General features: G+C 51.4%; 6 protein-coding genes across 6 annotated transcripts; 3 read left to right on the top strand and 3 right to left on the bottom strand.

Moving 5' to 3' along the window:
* Nucleotides 1–4,488: 4,488 nt before the first annotated feature.
* Nucleotides 4,489–6,169, top strand: VC83_00070 (uncharacterized protein). The gene is made up of 2 exons (XM_024463767.1): nt 4,489–5,058; nt 5,128–6,169. Exons 1-2 carry the CDS (start codon nt 4,892–4,894, stop codon nt 5,999–6,001), a joined length of 1,041 nt encoding a protein of 346 aa, XP_024328227.1. The 5' UTR covers nt 4,489–4,891; the 3' UTR covers nt 6,002–6,169.
* VC83_00071 (uncharacterized protein) lies at nt 6,170–8,419 on the bottom strand (the record flags this gene model as incomplete). Its single annotated transcript, XM_024463768.1, has 2 exons — nt 6,170–7,850; nt 7,898–8,419. 2 exons carry the CDS (start codon nt 8,417–8,419, stop codon nt 6,921–6,923), a joined length of 1,452 nt encoding a protein of 483 aa, XP_024328228.1. The 3' UTR covers nt 6,170–6,920.
* A 714-nt stretch (nt 8,420–9,133) lies between these two features.
* VC83_00072 (uncharacterized protein) lies at nt 9,134–10,514 on the top strand. Its single transcript, XM_024463769.1, has one exon. The coding sequence runs from the start codon at nt 9,394–9,396 to the stop codon at nt 10,291–10,293; it is 900 nt and encodes a 299-aa protein (XP_024328229.1). The 5' UTR covers nt 9,134–9,393; the 3' UTR covers nt 10,294–10,514.
* VC83_00073 (uncharacterized protein) lies at nt 10,508–12,736 on the bottom strand. Its single transcript, XM_024463770.1, has 3 exons — nt 11,697–12,736; nt 10,889–11,644; nt 10,508–10,822 (listed from the first exon to the last, which is right to left on the bottom strand). Exons 1-3 carry the CDS (start codon nt 12,509–12,511, stop codon nt 10,588–10,590), a joined length of 1,806 nt encoding a protein of 601 aa, XP_024328230.1. The 5' UTR covers nt 12,512–12,736; the 3' UTR covers nt 10,508–10,587.
* Nucleotides 12,737–14,561, bottom strand: VC83_00074 (uncharacterized protein). The gene has a single exon (XM_024463771.1). The coding sequence runs from the start codon at nt 14,447–14,449 to the stop codon at nt 12,944–12,946; it is 1,506 nt and encodes a 501-aa protein (XP_024328231.1). The 5' UTR covers nt 14,450–14,561; the 3' UTR covers nt 12,737–12,943.
* A 297-nt stretch (nt 14,562–14,858) lies between these two features.
* VC83_00075 (uncharacterized protein) lies at nt 14,859–19,214 on the top strand (the record flags this gene model as incomplete). The annotated part of the gene is made up of 4 exons (XM_024463772.1): nt 14,859–15,000; nt 15,071–17,049; nt 17,097–18,250; nt 18,299–19,214. 4 exons carry the CDS (start codon nt 14,859–14,861, stop codon nt 19,212–19,214), a joined length of 4,191 nt encoding a protein of 1,396 aa, XP_024328232.1.
* Nucleotides 19,215–19,520: the final 306 nt, after the last annotated feature.

A 19,520-nucleotide genomic window follows, 5' to 3' on the forward strand; every position in this document is an offset into this window, starting at 1 on the left:
TTGACCGTCGTTGTGTTGGGGTATGTTTGATGTCAGCTTTTTCAACATATTGCCTCGGGTGTGTATCGGTACCGATACGAAAGAGCTTGACTTCCGGTAGCTCGTAGCTATCAACGCTCTTGTCCACAATTTCCTCTGTGCTAGGAGGGGGTTCTTAAGGATCTTGTATCCTATTTGGCGCCAACGCGTCGGTGACTTTACCAGCTTGTTCTGAAGAATCAAACCCTGATCCACTGGCTGTCCGTGAGATCTCTGGAATCACGGCTATTTGAAGTCGTCAGGTCTCTCCTCCAAAACGTCACCGAGTCGCGGTCGATGTCGTGATGGTAGTTCTCCTGAGTCGTTCCGGTGTGGGATATTATTGAAGTACGGCCGTCCCCGGCAGGCGTGATCTTTTTTGTATAATGTAAGGACACAGGGCACCCAGCTCACAGTAATAGCATATGAGAGTGCGAGTCGGAGGCTAAACGGATGCTATCCTATAGGTCTACTACGAAGGATACAAAAAAGATGATGAGGAACCCCGTTGGGTCAATCCCCTTAAGTACCCGAAACGGGTCCGACTCGGCTAACCTGCCCTAACTCTCCCCACATGACTGTACCCTGCCCGACTCCGATGCTTTCCGTCACTGAGGGTGGAGGCATCCTTACATATAGTGACTTGTAGGTTTGAGGAGGAGATTTCTAAGTTTGCTCTTGAGTTTGATAGCAAACTTGTTACGATTACAGCTCACAGCTTGTCACAGCTTGTTACAGTTGTTACAGTTGTTATGGTTGTTATGGTTGTTATGGTTGTTATGGTTGTTATGGTTGTTATGGTTGTTATGGTTATTACGGTTATTACAGTTGTTATGGGGATTACGGGTGTAGCCTTAGCCACAAGGTTACAACCGCTAAGCAGACAACTGTATGTTATGAGGAATAGCCTCACCTTCATTCCTTCTTCTTCTTCTTCTCTCTTTAGATTCAATCTAGATTACTTTTCCTGGACTGGCATCATGACCTCTATGACCATCGTAACAAAACTGAGTGCAACGAATGTCAGTATGACAAGGATGCCTCCACCCTCAGTGTAAGGACACAGGGCACCCAGCTCACAGTAATAGCATATGAGAGTGCAAGTCGGAGGCTAAACGGATGCTATCCTATAGGTCTACTACGAAGGATACAAAAAAGATGATCGGGGAACCCCGTGAGTCGATTGTCTCAAGTACCTGAAACCCATCCGACTCGGTTCCGACTCGGTTAGCCCACCCAAATGATCACACGTGATGCTCCAGCTACCCAGAGTCTACTCCCTAGAATGAGAGACGAGAAGGCATCCTTACACTCAGTGACGGAAGGGATCAGAGTCGGACAGGTTATGGTCACGTGGGGAGAGTTAGGGCCGGTTAGCCGAGTCAGACCCGTTTCAGGTACTTAAGGAGATTGACCCAACGGGGGTTCCTCTCTTCATCTTTTTTGTATCCTTTGTAGTAGAACTTTAATGAAATCTTTCTACTATCCTAAATATATACACATAGAGCTACTGTATAGTAATAAGTATAATAATCACTGTATTACCATAGCAAAGTAAAAATAATTGTATACAGAAACTCATCACGTGCTTCACTATATTAAAACATGTGATTGTGGTCGGTTTGCTAAGGAACCGCTAGGGGACCACACCGGTCTAGGCAGTTTGCCCTGGATTTCCAACCTAGACCATGGTCTAGGTTGGAAAATCTTCAGACTAGCCGTTCAGGACCGATGCTCCCCTATGACGCACCCTAGAAGACATAGAGGTTTCTTGCATAAGGTTGACTTAACAGAGGAGGCAGGGGATTAGACACAAAGGCTTTCTAAGTAACATGTTATAGTATTATAAAGAATACTATATTAAGTTGAGCACAAAGCTCCTATCTAAGGGAATACTATCTACTTATATAGTGGTGTTATGCCTTATAGATAGTTTAGATAGTTTAGATAGTTAGGCTTTTTCCAACTATCTAACTATCTACTAGTTTGCCAACTATCTACTAGCTAAGTCATGCTACAGCCTAGCCCTACTAGTCTTGTGACTTATAAGTCACGTTACTAGAGCCTAGCCCTACTAGCCCTATAACTATAATGTCATGTTACTGTATAGGAGGTAGAGGGGGACGATTTGGTAGGAGGGGAGTGGGAGGGTAGGGGGCGGTTGGGGGGGTAGATTATATTTATTCTTTTACTTACCCATAACATCAGCCCATGACCTAGTGGTTGGTAGTTGGATTATGATGTTACATTACCATGTTTTTGGGTGATTTGACTTGATTTGTGCTATGCAATTCATCTAAATCATACTATGATATATCCTTCATATGATTAGCATACGACGACCTAGGACGCCGTCTCGTAGCTGGATTATGATATTACTTTACCAAATCCTCGATTTTTTTACGTGCTTTTGGGGATACGTACGTGCTATTCTGAGTATCTTACAAAAAACATGTTCTGTTGCGCATATCATCTTGCCCTCTCCGAGGATCAAACATCTCGTATACAATGGGATCGAGGAGAAATTTGCCATCTCAACCGATCTCCAAGACTACAAGAGGGTCACCTCACTCCTTGTGGCTAGATATGGGAGAGATGAAGCTCGCCAGAGGTGCTCCCAGCGGCAGAGATTTCTTGCTGTCGGGTCAGTCGTTCTTGCCGTTCCTGTTATTCTTGCCGTCTATAATTCCTGTCATTCTCGCAGTCTATCATTCCTGCCATGCACCATCAATCGTTTTCTTGCCAACAAGACTGCGACAAAAAGGACCAAGGTATGCTTCGTCCTAGCGAGTGCCCCTAGGTGGGAAGGACACCTTTAATCTGTCGCCGTCCTCGAGTCTCTTCTCGACCTCCTCTGCGATCTGGAGAAAACCAGTATGCAGCATACGGTCACCAGCATAGGAAATAAAACATTGTTGAAGAATCTTCCAGCTGAATACAGGAATGCTGCCCGCATCGCTTCCTGGACTACCACCACACTGCCACGGTATCGTCATCAACGAAATGAGAAAATGCAGATGTTCTCATGTCGAACTCTTTATTCAAACCATCACCAGACGTCATATTGAGGCTCTATGGCTCATCAGATTTTGCTCAATGGGCAGCATCAGACAATATTTGCCCCCGAAATACACTCATGATATCAACAGAGAACCGAATAGCGAATAGAAGCAACAAGCCCCTCATCGTTGCGTTCTGTGCCAAGACGCAAACCAAAAACACGTGATCCCACCACATGTGAAACCGCGTAACCACAGCCAAACAAAATCGAGTGGAGCACGTGCTGTCTACGCCTAGTTCGCAAAGCGAAAGCCGGGGGTACTGCAGTTTCCTGCAGTACCCTGTGGTACCCTGTGGTACCCTGCGATACGCTGCGATACGCTGCGATACCCTGCGGTGGGCCGATTAGCGATGAGGTAAATGGAGGGACAGTTCGTATGGGTTGATTTCGTTGATTTCGTTGATTTCAATAGCATTACAGCATTGGCATTATCACGTTCACTTGCTGGTGGCGCCTGTCTTTCAGCTGCCACAGCAGGTGGGTGCAGGGTATGTACACTTGCGCACGGCACCGTATGGTACGGTACATGGCTGTCGTGCGTTGGTTGGACACACACACAGCACATCGACATTCCACATCCACATCGACTTTCACATGCTCATAGAGGTGTTCACGAGCCATTTGGTTGCTGTGAGATTATTGGCCAATCGGGGGTGGTGGGGAGCCCATGACATCCACTAACCCCATTCTCTCTCCACATCCCCCCCTTCTCTCTCCACATCCCCCTTCCCCCTCCACATTCCCCCCTTCCCCCTCCACATTCCCCCCTTCCCCCTCCACATTCCCCCCTTCCCCCTCCACATTCCCCCCCCCTACCCCCTCCCCCTCCCCCCTCCACATTCCCCATCCTGCCTACTCGCACCCATTCTACACTACCCCCCAATGTCCCTAATGCCCCTAATGCCCCTAATGCCCCTAATGCCCCTAATGCCCCTAATGCCCCTAATGCCCCTAATGCCCCTAATGCCCCTAATGCCCCTAATGCCCCTAATGCCCCTAATGCCCCTAATGCCCCTAATGCCCCTAATGCCCCTAATGCCCCTAATGCCCCTAATGCCCCTAATGTCACATGTCACCTCACGAGCCCCCAGCTAAAAACCCTACTACCCGTACTTTGGATTAATAAATGTATGTAGGGTGATGATCGTCGCTACCCCTTAGTAGAGTAGCCCAATAAAACCCCAAGTCCTCTGTTAACAATTATTGACCCAAAGTACGAGTAGACTGCTATTCCACCTATTCCACCTAAAACCACCTAAACACTACTAAAACCACCTAAACACTACCAAACACTACCAAACACTACCAAACACTACCAAACACTACCAAACACTACCAAACACTACCAAACACTACCAAACACTACCAAACACTACCAAACACTACCAAACACTACCAAACACTACCAAACACTACCAAACACTACCAAACACTACCAAACACTACCAAACACTACCAACTAAACACAAACACTACCAACCAAACACTACTAACCAAACCAACTCGATGCAAACACTCAATATCCTAACCTATTCGGGCTTTAGTCCTCCCCCGACTGACAAACTCCTAATTTCACATATCTTCCTCCCAGATCCCCCCTCTAGAAAAACAGACGATTTGTTCTCATACTTCTTCATCGTCGACTTTCTTTCTCTCCTCCCGTCGTCGCTCTCCTAATCCTCGCCTCAACCTCCCCTTCAGAAGACGGTCCCCCTTTCGATTCTCATCCCGCGTCCCAACTTTCCGTTCCAGGTCGCACCAGACCGCACCCAACCCCAACGTTTCGCTGTTTTCACTTATAAACGAGCAACTATGAGTCTTCATAAGGGCGAGACTGGCGAGACCCAGCTCGAGCACAACGCCGACCACGCCAATGTCGAGAAGCCCAAGCGAGGCCGCTTGGGTGCTCTCATCAGGAAGTACTGGTGGGCGCTCTTGATCGTGTTTGCCATCGTCGCGCTCGTTATCATTCTTCCTCTGTAAGCTATATATATTTACCGCCTTTTGCCGTTATCGCCCCGCGCGCATCTCCTCTAACAGCACGCCAGCGTCCTCGTCGGGTTCCCCCGCATCATCCAGGACAAGGTCAACAAGTCCACCCTGACCATCGACGGCATCGCCGTCACCAACACCAAGACGAACACCGTCCAGATCTCCATCAACTCCACCGTGTCCAGCTCCAACTCCATCTCCGCCGTCATCGACGGCTTCGACGCCATCATGTACCTCGAGGACAAGCTCCCGCACACCCCCATCATGACCCTGCGCATGCCCGAGACCAAGACCGGCCTGGCCATCGTCAACGTCACCCAGGAGATCAACGGCACCGCCAACCAGCCCTTCATCGACTTCAACTCGTGGTACCTCTGGAACTCGTCCCTCGCCGTGACCATCGAGGGCGAGACGTTCGTGCACGTCAAGGGCCTCAAGGCCGCCAAGGTCTCCTTCAAGAAGACTGTCACCCTCACCGGCATCAACGGCTTCAAGGGCCTCGAGGTCACCAAGGCCAACATCGCCCTCATCCCCGACTCCCGCGGCGACAACTTCAACGGCTACGCCAGCATCCCCAACCCCTCCGTCCTGACCTTCGAGGTCGGCAACGCCACCTTCGCAAACTACTTTGAGAAGGCGAAGATCGGAACCCTCTACATCGACGACATGTACATCCGCCCGGGAATCAACAACGTTTCCGTCCGCGCAAACATCTCCCAGGTCCCTATCATCGAAGCACTCGGCAAGAAGCCGTACTGCACGGATGGTGTCCTCCCCTTCGACCTCATGGGCGAGAGCGTCATCAACCACGGCCAGCCGCTGCCTTACTTCGCCGAGTCGCTCGCGCTGCACGCTCAGTCCACCTCGATTGGTGTCGGAGAGGCGCTTCTCGAGTCCACCAAGACTAAGCTGTACAGCTGCCCTGCTTAAATATGCGAGTGCGCTGAGTTGAGTTGGGGAGATGGTCGTGGTTGTTTTGTCATGTCACGAATATGCGCTTGGGTCTTACTTTCAAGTTTGTTTAATATCGGGATGTCTTTGTTGCAGTGCTGCCGTGGGGGGAGAGAGGAGGGGACTGTAGATAGGATTGATAGGATGATAAAATACCCAGTTTCGCATTTTTTCACACAGACAAAAACGGGCTCCATCAAAAATCGGGACCCTCAGACACAGAATCTCCAAATCTCCAACTCCTCCAACACCATAACCCCAATCCCCACCCGCCGGAAGCCACCACCGGGATCGTCGCAACCCGCAAACAGCCTGCGACAACATGTCTCAAACCACACTGAACCCCCAACCCCAAAACATCACACCTCTAAAAAAAGTCTCACACCACCAACCTCAACCTCAATCAACAGACGTCGTCTTCAACCCCACAAACGACTAACCCCCAGACTTTAGCACATTACGGGGAGAGCTTCTTTCCCCAGTCCCCTCCCCCAGAAGGTCCCAGCTTCTCCAAGGCCCCATACTCCCCAGAATACCAATGCTTGGATGTATAGTACACCGAGTACACACCGAGATGCGAGAGTTGGAGGAATTGGGCGGTGGGATTGACATGTGATGCCACCCGGGTGGTGTGGCTCGGTCGCATGTGATTTCTTGGCGCCGACGTGCCGAGAGGGACAGGGGAGCCGGACGAGGCGTGGGAGCCGAGAGGCATTTGTTTGAAGTACGGCATGGTGGACGAGGGACGGGAACCCGTGTCGTCGATCGTTGGTGGGTAGATAGGGGTAGGGAAGTTGGTATGCAGGTTTGTATCAAGGAACAGGAACTCGTACAACCTTATCTATCCCACTATCATCATCATCACCACCACCGCCCTCACCGTCGTCATCACCGTCCCTCATCCACCACCTCCCCAGGAACCCCCACCTTCTCCCCCACCTTCTCCCCCACCTTCTACCCCACCTTCTCCCCCACCTTCTACCCCACCTTCTCCCCCACCTTCTCCCCCACCTTCTCCCCCACCTTCTCCCCCACCTTCTCCCCCCCCCTTCCCCCTCTCCGCCTGCCCAATCAACATATCCTTCTCCCTCACCGCCTTCCATGCCTCCCACCCCTGCTTCCGCTCCTTAACTTGCATCTCAGCAGCGCTCACCCACCTCATCCACTCCTTCGTCTTCGGCGCCGCACCGCTCGTCCTCACCCACTCCACCTCACCCGTCACACGGATCGCATACCACATCGTCCGCGTAAAAGACGGTAGATCATCCGGCTCGCCCCCCGGCTGCGCGCGATCCGCGTCGCGGCAGTCGTCGGGTGTGATGTCCTCGCGCTCATACATTTTCAGATCCCAAAACTCTTTCTTCGGAACGAGAGAAGCGGCCCAGTAGAGGCCGTTTAAGACGATGTAGGCGCTCCCGATGGCGGCTTGTTGGTCGAAATTGCAGTTCCCGAGTAGGACCACAGCGACCATGAGGATGAACGTCGCGAGGCCGATGAGCGCGCGGTAGGCGCGGACGGAGTGGACGAGGTACGTGCACTCCTCCGTCCCGGTATAGAGTTCGCGCGCAACATTCTCGTCGCACTTGACGACTATAAACGCCCCCTCGCGCGTGCGTATCACGACGTCCCCCTCGGGCACCACAGCGCCGGAGGTGCGCTTCATGAGCTGCGGGGACCAGAGGGAGGCGTACCCGACGATGGTGCTGACGAGGGAGATGGCGATGAGAGCCAGGCAGGCGATGGCGTCGCGGTTGTAGACGGAGACGGCGAAGATGGCCCAGGTGAGGACGCAGGAGAAGATGGAGAGGAGGTTGAGGGGGGAGAAGGTCTTGGCGGGGACGTGGGGGGGGGTTTCAGCGATTGCGCTGCGATGACGGGGGCTTTTTCGGGGTCGGTCCGGCGGAGCCAGTCGCCGCGGAGGAAGTTGCTGGCTGTGGTGAAGAAGCCGTTGTGCCGGGGGAGGGTGCTGTTGTGGCGAGAGTTTACGGAGCGCCAGGAGCGGGGGTCGTTGTGTTGGGAGAGGGCGTGGCAGGAGTGTCGTATCCTGTAGACGCGGAAGGAGAAGGGGGCCAGGTCTTCGATGGGATGGACGATGTTGGGGAAGTAGTTGAGGGTGGGGATTTGGATGCCGTTCATCACGCCTACCACGCTGGCGGTGGAGTGTGGCATCCGTGTTGGCCTGGTAGGCTTTAGCAGGACTTGTGGCGCGGGTATAATTCGTGGTAGGCAGCCTATCCAGGAGGCTGTCATGGCTTGTGAGTGTTCGGCCATTGAAGATTCGCCGATAACCGCGAGGAGGGACACGATGTCTAGACGCCAACCGTTCCGGTTGTCCTTGCCCTCTGGCCACCACCCCTCGTCGCTGTCGCCGCCGCCGTTGCCTTGTTGCGTTGCCATCATGGGATTCATAGCCTTGTTGTTGGAGGTACGTTCAGATGTGTGATTTGCTCCTATAAGCGCCCTCCCTTTCGAGCGCAGGTAAGGTAGGTCTTAAGGGCTATAGAATGATAGAAGCCGTATCGGCGATGAAGATAGTAGCATTTGCAACGAGGATGTCGCCGTTGCCAGTTTCCCTGGCAAGGCTGCAGGCGGTCGTTGTTGGTTGATGCTGATCTCCAACAATCTTCACCAGCGGCTGGGATGGTGATCCTCGAAAGACCCCTGCTATCCATCCCGCATGCTGCACCTCGTCGTTTTGTCTCCTGAAGTTTGTCTCGGCTCGGCACGCTCCCCTTGTTGCCATATAAAGACATTGATACCTAACAATGTCTTGTTGCCTAGGTAGGCTGACTTGGCAGACTCACCGTATGGACCCGATTATAAGGTAACTTAGACTTATATTGGTATTGCCGCGCGGGAATTCCAGATGCCGGAACGCAAGGTGAAGAGGTCATTCTATGTTAGAAGAACAACAGTATAGTACCGTACACATCTCGTTCATCCCGTCCTCCAGCCGTCCTCCAGCCGTTTCCGGCTCTTTTAACATTGTTTCGCCTCACGTAAGCAACAACTCAGCCCCCAACCAAACACCGCAAACTAACGTACTCGCAAAGTGACAACCCGCCTTGGGGGTTATTATCCATTAAGTTATAGCCATTATAGCCATTATAGCATTATAGCCATTATAGCCATTATAGCCATTATAGCCATTATAGGTCTTAGTACTCGCTCTGATAACGGGATGGTAACCTTTGGTACGGCTGTGCTGCCATCTTAGGCTCTATATGCTGACGCTGACAACCTTAAGATGGCTATAACATTTATTCTGATTCTGTATCTAACGCGGTCATCCCCCTATCCCTCTATCGCATACTTTTTTCAACTTCCGTGCTGCATATTTCGTTCCCTCCCTCTACCGGTCTGTCGTCACAATGTCGAAGCGCTCAGTCTTCACGACAATCACCCCGCTTCCACCGAGCGTCACCCGCCAGCATGTCCTGGACACATTCCACAACCACGTCGAGATGATCGACCTGAACCCCCTGGTGGAAGAGCGGCATCGGATCAAACCACCACCGAAAGCCACCCCGGAAGAGTTCCACTGCATCTGGTACGAAGTGACGGATCGCGTGCAATACTTGCCCGGCGGCGTATACTCCGGCAAAGTGTCGTACCCCGTCTGCTTCCACGACCTCCCCAATGGCATCCAGACTCATTGCTATGCGCCGATGGGGCTACAGATCAAAGGGAAATGGTCGCTGGGTGGATCTCTGCCGGGCGAGCCGCGAGAACCGGTTGAGATGGGCCTCAACGTGCCTATGGTCGGCTTATACGTGCGGGAGGACGTCGACATGAAGTGCAACATCATGTTGACCAATTTCGTCAAGAAGACATTCAAGAAGTCACACGCCGAGCTCGTCGCAAGGTTATCCGTCAAGGCGCAACTCCAGGAGGCAGCTGCGACTAACAGCACCCTCGCCTCTCAGGCGACGTCGCCGCACTTGAGCTACGCGGGCTCCGTCCATTATTCTGTCGGACCCCCCGGCTTTCCTCCACAGAATATGTCGATGTTCCCGCCGGGTCTGCAACCCCCACCTCACTACAGCCAGGGTCACGTGCAGCAGAACCAGTACCAGCCCTGTGACCCGCGAATGTCCATGCAGAGCTCGTTCGGACAGCAATCTGTACAGGGCGCATATCAGCAGCAGCCACCGCCGTCGCAGTTTGCGCCTTCAGAGTTGTCGAATACGGAGACATCGAAACAGGGTGATGCGAAGAAGGCGAATAGCGCGCCGCCTACACAGGAGTCCCCCCCCGTCGAGCTGCCATAATGGGACACCTGAACCGAGTTGGATTGCTGATCCAGCATTTCTTGTCTTGCCTGGGGACGGTGGTGGAAAGTAATGATCCTATACCCGTGTGTTGGAGTGTTGCGTTGGGGGACTGGTTACAAATGGCGTTACTGTTGTGACGAAGGCGATATTGGGCTGATACTCTGGATAGTAGGCGAAAGTAGTATTAGATACCTGAAATGCATCAATCATTGCTCTTATGAGATTTATATCCTAAAATTAATCCTAGGTTTTCTTCCCCGCCTTATGATATAACACAATACGTCTTTGGTATCACTGCAACCTCCTAGCTTCAAGGCCCTTCGCGCTAGACTCGTCTCCATATGTATCAATAATCCATTGACAATAAACATTCCACTGCGCTAACCACACCTCCTTAGCCGCGGCCTTCTCGCTCGGCGTCAAACAGCTATGCTCCAGACTCCACTCAGCGAGGACGCGCCAGCCGTGCAAGCTCATGGCTTCTGCGCCGACCATTATTTGGTAAAAGTCATGCGACAATGAAGACCTATCGACGCCTTAGCTCAAATTCTCCCTCTACACATAGCCATCTATTTGGAGAAGAGAGACTTACCCGTAAAAAGTGCCATTATCACTATTGATAGTACAATGCACATTGTTCGCCAACAAAACCGGCAGCGCATGTCCCCGTATACTCGGACACAAATGCAGCACCTCATTCGAAATTGGACAGATCTCCAGCGCAATCCCCCGCTCCTTCACCATCCGCATAGCCTTTGGGTGTTTCGGGAGCGCAAACCCGTGTCCGATGCGCTTAGCGCCCAGCAGGATCGCGTCGAGCAAGTTAGCATCCGTGGAGCTACCGCTATCAAGCGTCTCGCCCGCGTGAAGGAGGAAGGGGATGCCGAGGCCCTCAGAGATGCAGGTGGCGCGGAAGGATAGGAGTTCCGGCGCGAAGTGTTGGAGAGGGAACCCCGCTTCCTCGCCGCCGACGAGATCGTAGCCACAGATTAGGTCGGGGAATTTCCTCTTCAGGGCGATACACTCGACCAGTGAGGCAGCGACGCGCTCTTTGCTGAAGGAGCGTGGGCAACAGTAGATTACTTTGAGGCCTGTGAAGGGGGCGCCGGATTGGCGCTGGGATGTGACGGCGTCGGCGATTATTTGGAGGAGGCCAACGTTATCGATGAAGCCTGTGGCGTCGGACTTGACGAGGGAGTTGCTGGGGAAGTTGGGCCGGATCTCGGCGTATTGGATGTTGTCACGAATGAAATCTTGGATGCAGGCGTCGGTGTAGGCGCGGAATGCGGATTCGTGGCCGAAGAGGCCTTTGAGCATGCGTGTGCGGGTTCCGAAGCGGAGCCAGATGCTGTGGAAAGTTAGATGGTTGAAATGGGTTAGGGGTGACGGTGGTAACTGACTTTGCTGTTGTTTGGGATATCCCGTATACTTCTTCCTCGGTGAAGAAAAGCTTGGAAGCAAGCCATTCCTCGGCGGCAGATTCACCGCCAGGATATTCCTGGAGGAATTTGTCATAGCTGTACCAACCTTTCCTTTTGTCGTCGGCATGAAAGCTTGACTTGTAACTATCGTGCAGCAGGCTGGTGCTATGTTCCAGATGCTTCTCTTCCTCTATAACATGCATCTGAAACTGTATCTCAGCACGCTCCTTGTTGTCCTCCGAGTTTAGCGCGAGGTCGCTTTTGATATACATATGGGCGTTATTATTTGCATGGCGAAGTAAAAATTGAGGCGGGAGGCAAGAATTGAAGTGACAGTGTAGATGAGCTCCCTTGGGCATCTGCTGAGCAATCTTGAACAGACTCGTGCTTGTGATATTGGAAGCATTCCCAACGAAATGCTTATCTGGGGTAATTACTTTCCCTAACATGTCCAGCGCCCCACCATGAACCAACTCTGCATCTCTCTGTCTAATCGCGACAACAATTTCGTTTGCTTTGTTTTGTAACTCAGAAGCCGTTTCTCTTGCTCGTCCATCGAAGCCCTCTGCCCTCTCGACTGCTAGGACCGAGGCGCGCTCGGCGTTGTATGCGTCCAAAGTTAGGGGGGTGGTATGGTTCGCCATCGTATTAATTTTTGTGTCTGACAGCTTCTCAAGCGTCTTCTCAGCGGGTATTCTCTGAGCTATATCGTCCCCCTCGTCGGGCCTCCTCACGGGCCAGCGAGCCTTATCTGAAGCCTCATTGCCTTTTTCCCAAGAACAAATGCCACCCATTGGGGCTGTTCGCGCTGACTTCAACTTCTAAAGGCAACCAACATCAAAGCCCCTCAGGTAACAGCCATGAAGGTGAGCTTGTCGGCGCCAAGTGTCAAAATACTATTTGGCGTTGCGGCGGCTGTGCAAACCTGCCAACTATTTACTAGTCCAAGGTTGATTCCCAGGCTGCGTCTTCCACTCATAAACATCACGACATTATACACTTGACGAGCTTGTTGGTCGGCCTCACTGTTGCTTTGTGCTTAGCCTCCAAAAGGCAGCTTACAGAACGTGGTCACATGATCACAATATATATTACGCCTTATCGCTCTCTGATTGGTTGATGCATTTTATATCCCCTATTAATCGCAATGAGAGCTTTCCGTACGGAATAACCGTATCCCTTAGCTACAAAAGTATTCTGGATAAATCCCAGCGCATTTTACACTCCTAATCGTCGAACCGGATGCCCTTCTTTCCCTCAACGTCAATGAACCCACCCCTGTAGCTACCGCGCTTCTTCTTGTTCTTTTCCTTGGTGAAACCTTTGCCCTTCGTCACGATGAGATCCTCGTGGGCCTTCTGTGCGTAGTCGTAGGGAACGAAGGCGTTGCTCTTAAGGCGCTCGTCGACGACAATATCCTTGGGGATTCGGGAGAATGGGACATTGGTCTTCTTTGGGACTGGAAGAGGTGGGAGTGGTGGGAGTGGAGGCGAAGCCTCCTTGGGCTTGGCAGCTGCTTTCTTGTCTTTTGACTTGGTCTTCTTATCAGCTGACGAGCTGTCGTCTGAGTCTGAGCTTGCAAGTGTGGCAGTGGAGTCGGATTTGGCGGTGGCATCGCCCATCTCCTCATCGGATGAAGAATCACTGTCCGAGTCGGAACACGAGTCAGAACCAGAGTCAGGGAGGGGAACCTTTGCGGCCGCGGATTGTGTAGAAGAGTCGGAGTCGGAGGAAGAATCAGAATCAGAATCAGATGAGGAGGAGTCGCTATCAGAAGATGAAGAGTCCGAAGACGACTTGGCGGACTTCTTGGCGGCGCTGTCGCTTTCGGACGACGATGAGTCGCTGTCAGATGAGTCGCTGTCGCTGTCGGATGATGATGTGGATTCAGCAGCGGCTGGTGTAGTTTTGGACTTCTTGCGCTTTGGAGCCTCGTCCTCAGATGAAGAATCGGAGTCGGAGTCGGAGTCGGAGTCAGAAGAGGAGCTGCTGCTGCTGTCGGACGACGCCTTGCGCTTCAATGCGTTGACCTTGGCCTTTGGAGCTGCCGCTTTGGCTGCCGGAACCTCCTTTTCATCGTCGGAATCGCTGTCTGACGACTCCGAGCTCGACGAGCCAGATGAAGACGAAGAAGACGATTTCTTGCTGGCTGTGGTGGTAATTGCCTTCACATCACCCATCTCAACATCGCTGTCGCTATCTCCGCTGCTGCTAGATGACTCCTTGGCAGCTATCGGCTTGCGCTTCTCCTTGGTTTTCTTTGCTTCGGCCTTCTTAGGCACAACCTCCTTCTTTGTAGGTGCTTCCTGAGTGTCCTTCTGCTTGTCACCAGTGTTGCCATTCTTAGTCTCGCGGAATTTCTCGTAGATATTTCCGAGAGTGACTGAAGTCGTCTTGACAGCAGCCGCAGGGCGACCCTGCCATCCCTCGGACTTGGTGCGATCTTTGCGCTCAGAAGCAAAAAGATTGCCAGTATTGTTGAAGCCGAATTCGGTCAGGAATTCACCGACAAGATTGAGTAATTCGGGAGAAGGAGGAGTCTTCGTGGATTTCTCGGTGGTGGTTGCTTTGGCACCTTTAACTGCCGTTTTCTTTCCAGCTTTGGGTTGAGATAAAGAAACTTGAGGAGTTGCGGCGGGCTTTGAGGCACCATTTCCAAACAGCCAGTCTGGTTTTTCGCCCACGGGTGCCTTTGACTTTCTCTTGGCCACAGGCACAAGATTGGGGTTCATAGTTGCGTTGATTGGCAGTACCCAGAATGAATTCAGAAGTTTGAGGGTATCTTGAGGCTTCGAGGCTGTTATCGTCGCAGAGCGAGAGTGATAAAAAAAAGTTAAGCGGGCCGATCTTGAACTAGTCACTAGCGTGGAATTGAAGGTCGTTCGGGCTAGTCCGGATTGGACAAGTGACATACTTGGTAGCACCCAAGAGACGACAACATCATATCAGTTACACTGGTTGACCAGCGCGTTGATGCCCGTCCATCTTCTTCACAATATCATTATCTTAAAGCTTTACAGTTATAAGATGCCCATTTTGCATACCAGCCCATAGATATGCAATACGCCTGCATTGGCTACAATTACAACTCCTTGCCCTGGAGCGCTAATCATAGCCTCTGTAGCGGGCATATACAGCTAAATGGGTGGCCCAACGACCAATGGATCCGGTGTGAGCAACGGCTCCGGTAGCGTCAATGGAGCGAACAAAGCAGAGAAGTTCGAGGATGAGAAGCGGAGGATCATTGAGAGCTGTTTCTCTAAGAAGGACCCAGACGGATCTTGTATGGTGGCCCCATTCCAGGGATACACGCGATAACGTATGAACTGATGCTGACATATTTGACTTTCCAGTGGCCGAATCTTACATTACGCATATACGCATCCTTGAAGATGGCGCCTATCAGTCGTCGCCTCCCCCGCCAAACGCGAGTACAGATCAGAAAAAGCCCCGGGTTATAATTGTCGCGGTTCGCAAGTCTGGCCGTGTCCGCATGCATAAGGCGCGAGAAAATGGAAACGGCACATTTTCGATTGGCAAAACATGGCCACTTGACGATCTAACAGCGGTGGAATCCTTCAGCGGCTCGGCGCCAACTACTCCCGAGGCGGAACTTCGAAGGCAATGGGCCGGGGGCGTCGGCTTTATTGCAATAATTGGCAAACCATACTATTGGCAGGCGAATACTCCAAAAGAAAAGCAGTTTTTCATAGGAAGCCTTGTCAAGATTTATATGAAATACACGGGAGGTAAAGCGCCAGAGCTCATAGGGTTCGACGATCAAGAGAAAGATCAGTTGCTTGGAAGGGCATCTGGACAGTCACGCCCTCCAGCCCTCAACAAGCCTGGCCAGCCAAGTCAACCACCCCGCCTTGTCCCCCGGCAAAGGTCCCCAGGACAGGAGCAAAGATCTCCTTATGAGGCTGGTCCTACCTCTGATGCTCGACCCCCAACATCAAATTCACAGATGCAACTTCCCCGAGAAGATTCGGAAACAGAATCTTCCACATCACGTTCAATTGGGCAACAGCAGGCCTTACCAAGGGTGCTCAAGCTGACAGGGTACAGCCAAAGCCAAGAAGCCTCTACGAGTAGAGATGGGGGCTTGCCACCTCGATCGCGCGGAGGCCTAAATGGTACGGCAAATGTCCCTGGCAGGTTTCCGGACCGGACCGTCACACCTGTGTCGCAAAGGACTCTGACTCCTGACAATACCGGGGTTCCGCGCCAAGCGACACCAGTTGATGAACTCCCTGTAGCTGGAAACGCTCCCCCGGAAAGAAGGAGGCCTCCTTTGCAGATTTCTTCGGAGAGGTCTCTCTCCACTGACAACATGGTCCCAGCGCCTTTGGCCACTCCATCGTCTCAACGGGAACTTGTAAGACCTCCAGCTCGCAGCACGGACAGGCCAGAAGCCCCCCAACCCCTCAGGGTTATTAGTCCGTCAAGCACAGGCTTTGGAGCTCAAGGTGATCGACCAGGAACCGCTCCCATGAAGCCTCTCAATGTCACCAAGGATAGTAACATAACCGAACCCCCCACAGAAGATTCGTCACAAGTCCCTACTGAACCGGCTGTCGAGGTGCCTAAGGAGCCTCTAGAGGACGCCAGACCTGGCCTTGGCCCTATGATCAAGAAAAAGTCGAGGGCTGACGTCGCAAGCGCATTCCGGAAAGCTGCAACTGCTGCAAGTGTAGCCAATTCCTTTAAGCCAAGAGCAGGAGGCGCCGCTGAAAGGCTTAGAGAACAGCAAGCCAAATCGCCAGAAGGCCCAGATGGGATCACTGGGGTTGTACCAGCTCCTTCTAAGATGCGGAGTGTTAGCAACGATAGTTCACGACGGAAGCCGGATCATCTGGTTTCAGAAGAGGCAATTCCGCCGATAGCAGAGGGCCCACTGCCGAAGATTACCGTTGCACCCACTGAGAAAGCTGAGGCTGAGGCTGAGAAAACTCCCCCGAAAAGCACTTCGAAGCAAGCTTCCCCGCAAAAGAAGCCTCGAGATGCCAAACGTCCAAAGCCTACAGAAGAGACACAAAAACAGCTTTCGTCATTGGGTATAGAATCGTCTATTCTTGATGACAGGGGAGCAACTTTCGCGACACTACTAGATGATTTTGGCTGGATGGGGGATGGTATTCATGCTAAGAGTATTGACCAGATGAATGACGAAATCGACCGAGAGCTCAACCAAGCACAGATTGGTGGCTGGTTAAGTCGTTTTGAAGAAGAAGATGATAGGATTGACGCTATCAGGAGAGGTTTGGATATTTCTATAGCCGAATGCGAAGAGCTTGATGGCCTGCTGACGCTCTACGGTGTTGAACTTGGGGTATGTGCTCTGATATTCTATGTGGCGTTAATTACTGACAGTTTTAGACTTTGAATGAAGATATTGCGTACATTGAGGCTCAATCACAGGGTCTACAAGTTCAAGCAGCGAACCAGAAGCTTCTTCAAGCTGAGCTAAATTCTCTACTTAAGACAGTATCGATATCACTATCGCAGCTCCAGCCCCTAAAGGAATCCTCCCTTGAGTCTCCACAGGGCCTCGACCAAATTGAAAGGGCACTGGTTTTACTATTTAAGGCTATGATTACAATCGATCCAACGCTTAGCAGCCTATCGTCATCCCGTGCTAGTGAAGACGATAGTAGCCGCTCCGGCAAGTTTGAAAATAGCGGCATTAGCAGCATGCGCGTCTTGCAGGAAAAGAAGGAGATGTACAAAACAGAAAGCACCCTGTTTCTGAGCCGACTGAAACAATTCCTTCAAGTCAAGTTCGCTGCTGCTTTTGACGAATGCAAAAAGGGGCTAGAGCGACAGAAGGAGTCAGCACTCAATAGACGGACCGGCAAAAACAAGCTCGATCCAAAAAGCCATGATATGACGAGAAACATCTTGTGGAAATACAGCCCTCTAATGCTCTTCTTGAGAGAGATAGATCGCGTCGAGTGGGAAGAGTTCATGAAGATCTACGTATCCGCATCCCGGCCAATATACCAGGAAGAGGCCCGGGATGCTGTGGCAGCATGGCAGCGAAATGCGAAAAAGCCATCAGGGGACGAACATGAAGTGCTCTTTACCTCCCAGGTCGAAAAACAGACCGAGGGCATTGCAACGACAGCGAGAAAATTAACAGTCAAGCGGAGTCAAACTTTAGCAAAGAGCTTGAGATCGCCGCTTGGCGACAGCGGAAGCAGAACACCGGCCGACAAAGTCCAGGATGGCCGCATATCCCGGTATGAGGTCATTAACAACATTCTTGACGAGACTCTACCCTTCATTATCGCAGAGCAGAATTTTGTTGTAGATTTTTTCCATATCTCCTCGTTCGAGACTCAAGACTTTGTCGAAGCTGTGTCTTCCGTCCCTGCAGATGCACGACATGGAGGCGACCTTAAGAAACTAAAGCTTATGGATCCAAACCGCGACTTCGCCAGAAAAGTTCTATCGTCGATGCAAGACGAATATTCCTTTTTCACCAGTGATATGCAACAATTGGTGGAATGGGCCATACGAGATGATCCATTGTAAGCCCATCGTTACCTTTCAAAGATACATTTCTAATATTTTAATAGGCAAGGAGTAGGTATCATTGCAGTCATTGAGCGCAAACTCGTTGATATCGAAGAATCCAATCAAGAATTCCTTGCACGGTCCTTGCAAAAGATACACAGTGGCCTTGTGGGACTCTTCGTCAAATTTTTGGATGAGCAGATACGAGCCATTGAGGACACAAAAGTCAAAATCAAGAGGCGCAAGGGAGTTATCGGCTTCATCCGCATATTCCCGCTCTTCTCTACAATTATCGAGAGCATGCTTTTGTCTGCGGACGACCTGGACATTCGCGAGACGGTTAACAACGCGTACAACCGGATCAACAAGACAATGTTTGAAAGTCTCAAGATTATTGCTCGTGACAACACGGGAACTATGGAGACTGGAGGAGGGTCGGAGAACAAGGAAGAGCTTAATCACCAGATTCTCCTCATCGAGAACATGAACCATTATCTGGAAGAGGTTGACCCACGAAGGAATCATGTTCTGGAAGACTGGAAAGAGAAGGCAGGGCAGGAGTTTGATGAGCATCTTGGGAAATACATTTCGGCAGTTATGTCACGCCCGCTCAAACAACTTCTCCTGTTCCTCGACACAATCGAAACAACCATCCTTACCCTGCCACAGGGCAGTCCTCCGTCCACGATCGCCCAGAATTCACGACAAAGCAGGATTGCATTCCAACAGGTACTTGCGGAACACGACTCAAAGTATATAAGGAACGGTATTATAGCGCTGAAGAAGCGCGTGGAGAAGCATTTTGGCGATGCAGACGACCCAGGTCTGTCTCGAGCACTGGTTGCAAAGGTTCTGGAAGCTTGCGAGAACTACTTTGAAGATGTGGAGAATAGAGTACGGGCTATCAGCACAGATGTCTATGATGGGGTTCCTGCGGTCGAATGGACCAAAAACGATATCAGTTCGACATTTAGATAGAGGTCGAGCCTATGGGGAAGTACGAGTATGTGTGGGGGATTGGATGGGTTATAATGTTGTGCTTGAACGAACAGCCCGCGGCTATTGTTGCACTGTATTTTACCTGTAGGGGTTGAGTTTTATTTCTGTAGAGGAACAGCATTTCAGGTGCGCGGATTCTTACTTAGTCATATTCAAAGTGTCTTCATCGAAAGAAACTTGTTTGCGTGTCACTATCACAATTTCTGTGAGGTTCAGAATAGAGAGTGCTTTGATCAATATTATTATAATAAGCCGAGCCTCAGGTTAGGGCTCTGTGCTACATAG

This window comes from Pseudogymnoascus destructans (genome assembly GCF_001641265.1).
Source record: "Pseudogymnoascus destructans isolate 20631-21 unplaced genomic scaffold scaffold_1, whole genome shotgun sequence".
In the NCBI taxonomy this organism is placed as follows: Eukaryota; Fungi; Ascomycota; class Leotiomycetes; order Thelebolales; family Thelebolaceae; genus Pseudogymnoascus; species Pseudogymnoascus destructans.

Excerpts from the sequence above, each read along its gene's own strand:
- VC83_00070 (XM_024463767.1), top strand. The coding sequence starts at position 4,892 with ATGAGTCTTCATAAGGGCGAGACTGGCGAGACCCAGCTCGAGCACAAC. Across the intron at positions 5,059-5,127 it reads CTCGTTATCATTCTTCCTCT|CGTCCTCGTCGGGTTCCCCC; the intron begins GTAAGCTATATA and ends ACAGCACGCCAG.
- VC83_00072 (XM_024463769.1), top strand. The coding sequence starts at position 9,394 with ATGTCGAAGCGCTCAGTCTTCACGACAATCACCCCGCTTCCACCGAGC.
- VC83_00073 (XM_024463770.1), bottom strand. The coding sequence starts at position 12,511 with ATGGGTGGCATTTGTTCTTGGGAAAAAGGCAATGAGGCTTCAGATAAG. Across the intron at positions 11,645-11,696 it reads ATATCCCAAACAACAGCAAA|CATCTGGCTCCGCTTCGGAA; the intron begins GTCAGTTACCAC and ends AACTTTCCACAG. Across the intron at positions 10,823-10,888 it reads GATAATGGCACTTTTTACGG|GTCTTCATTGTCGCATGACT; the intron begins GTAAGTCTCTCT and ends AGGCGTCGATAG.
- VC83_00074 (XM_024463771.1), bottom strand. The coding sequence starts at position 14,449 with ATGAACCCCAATCTTGTGCCTGTGGCCAAGAGAAAGTCAAAGGCACCC.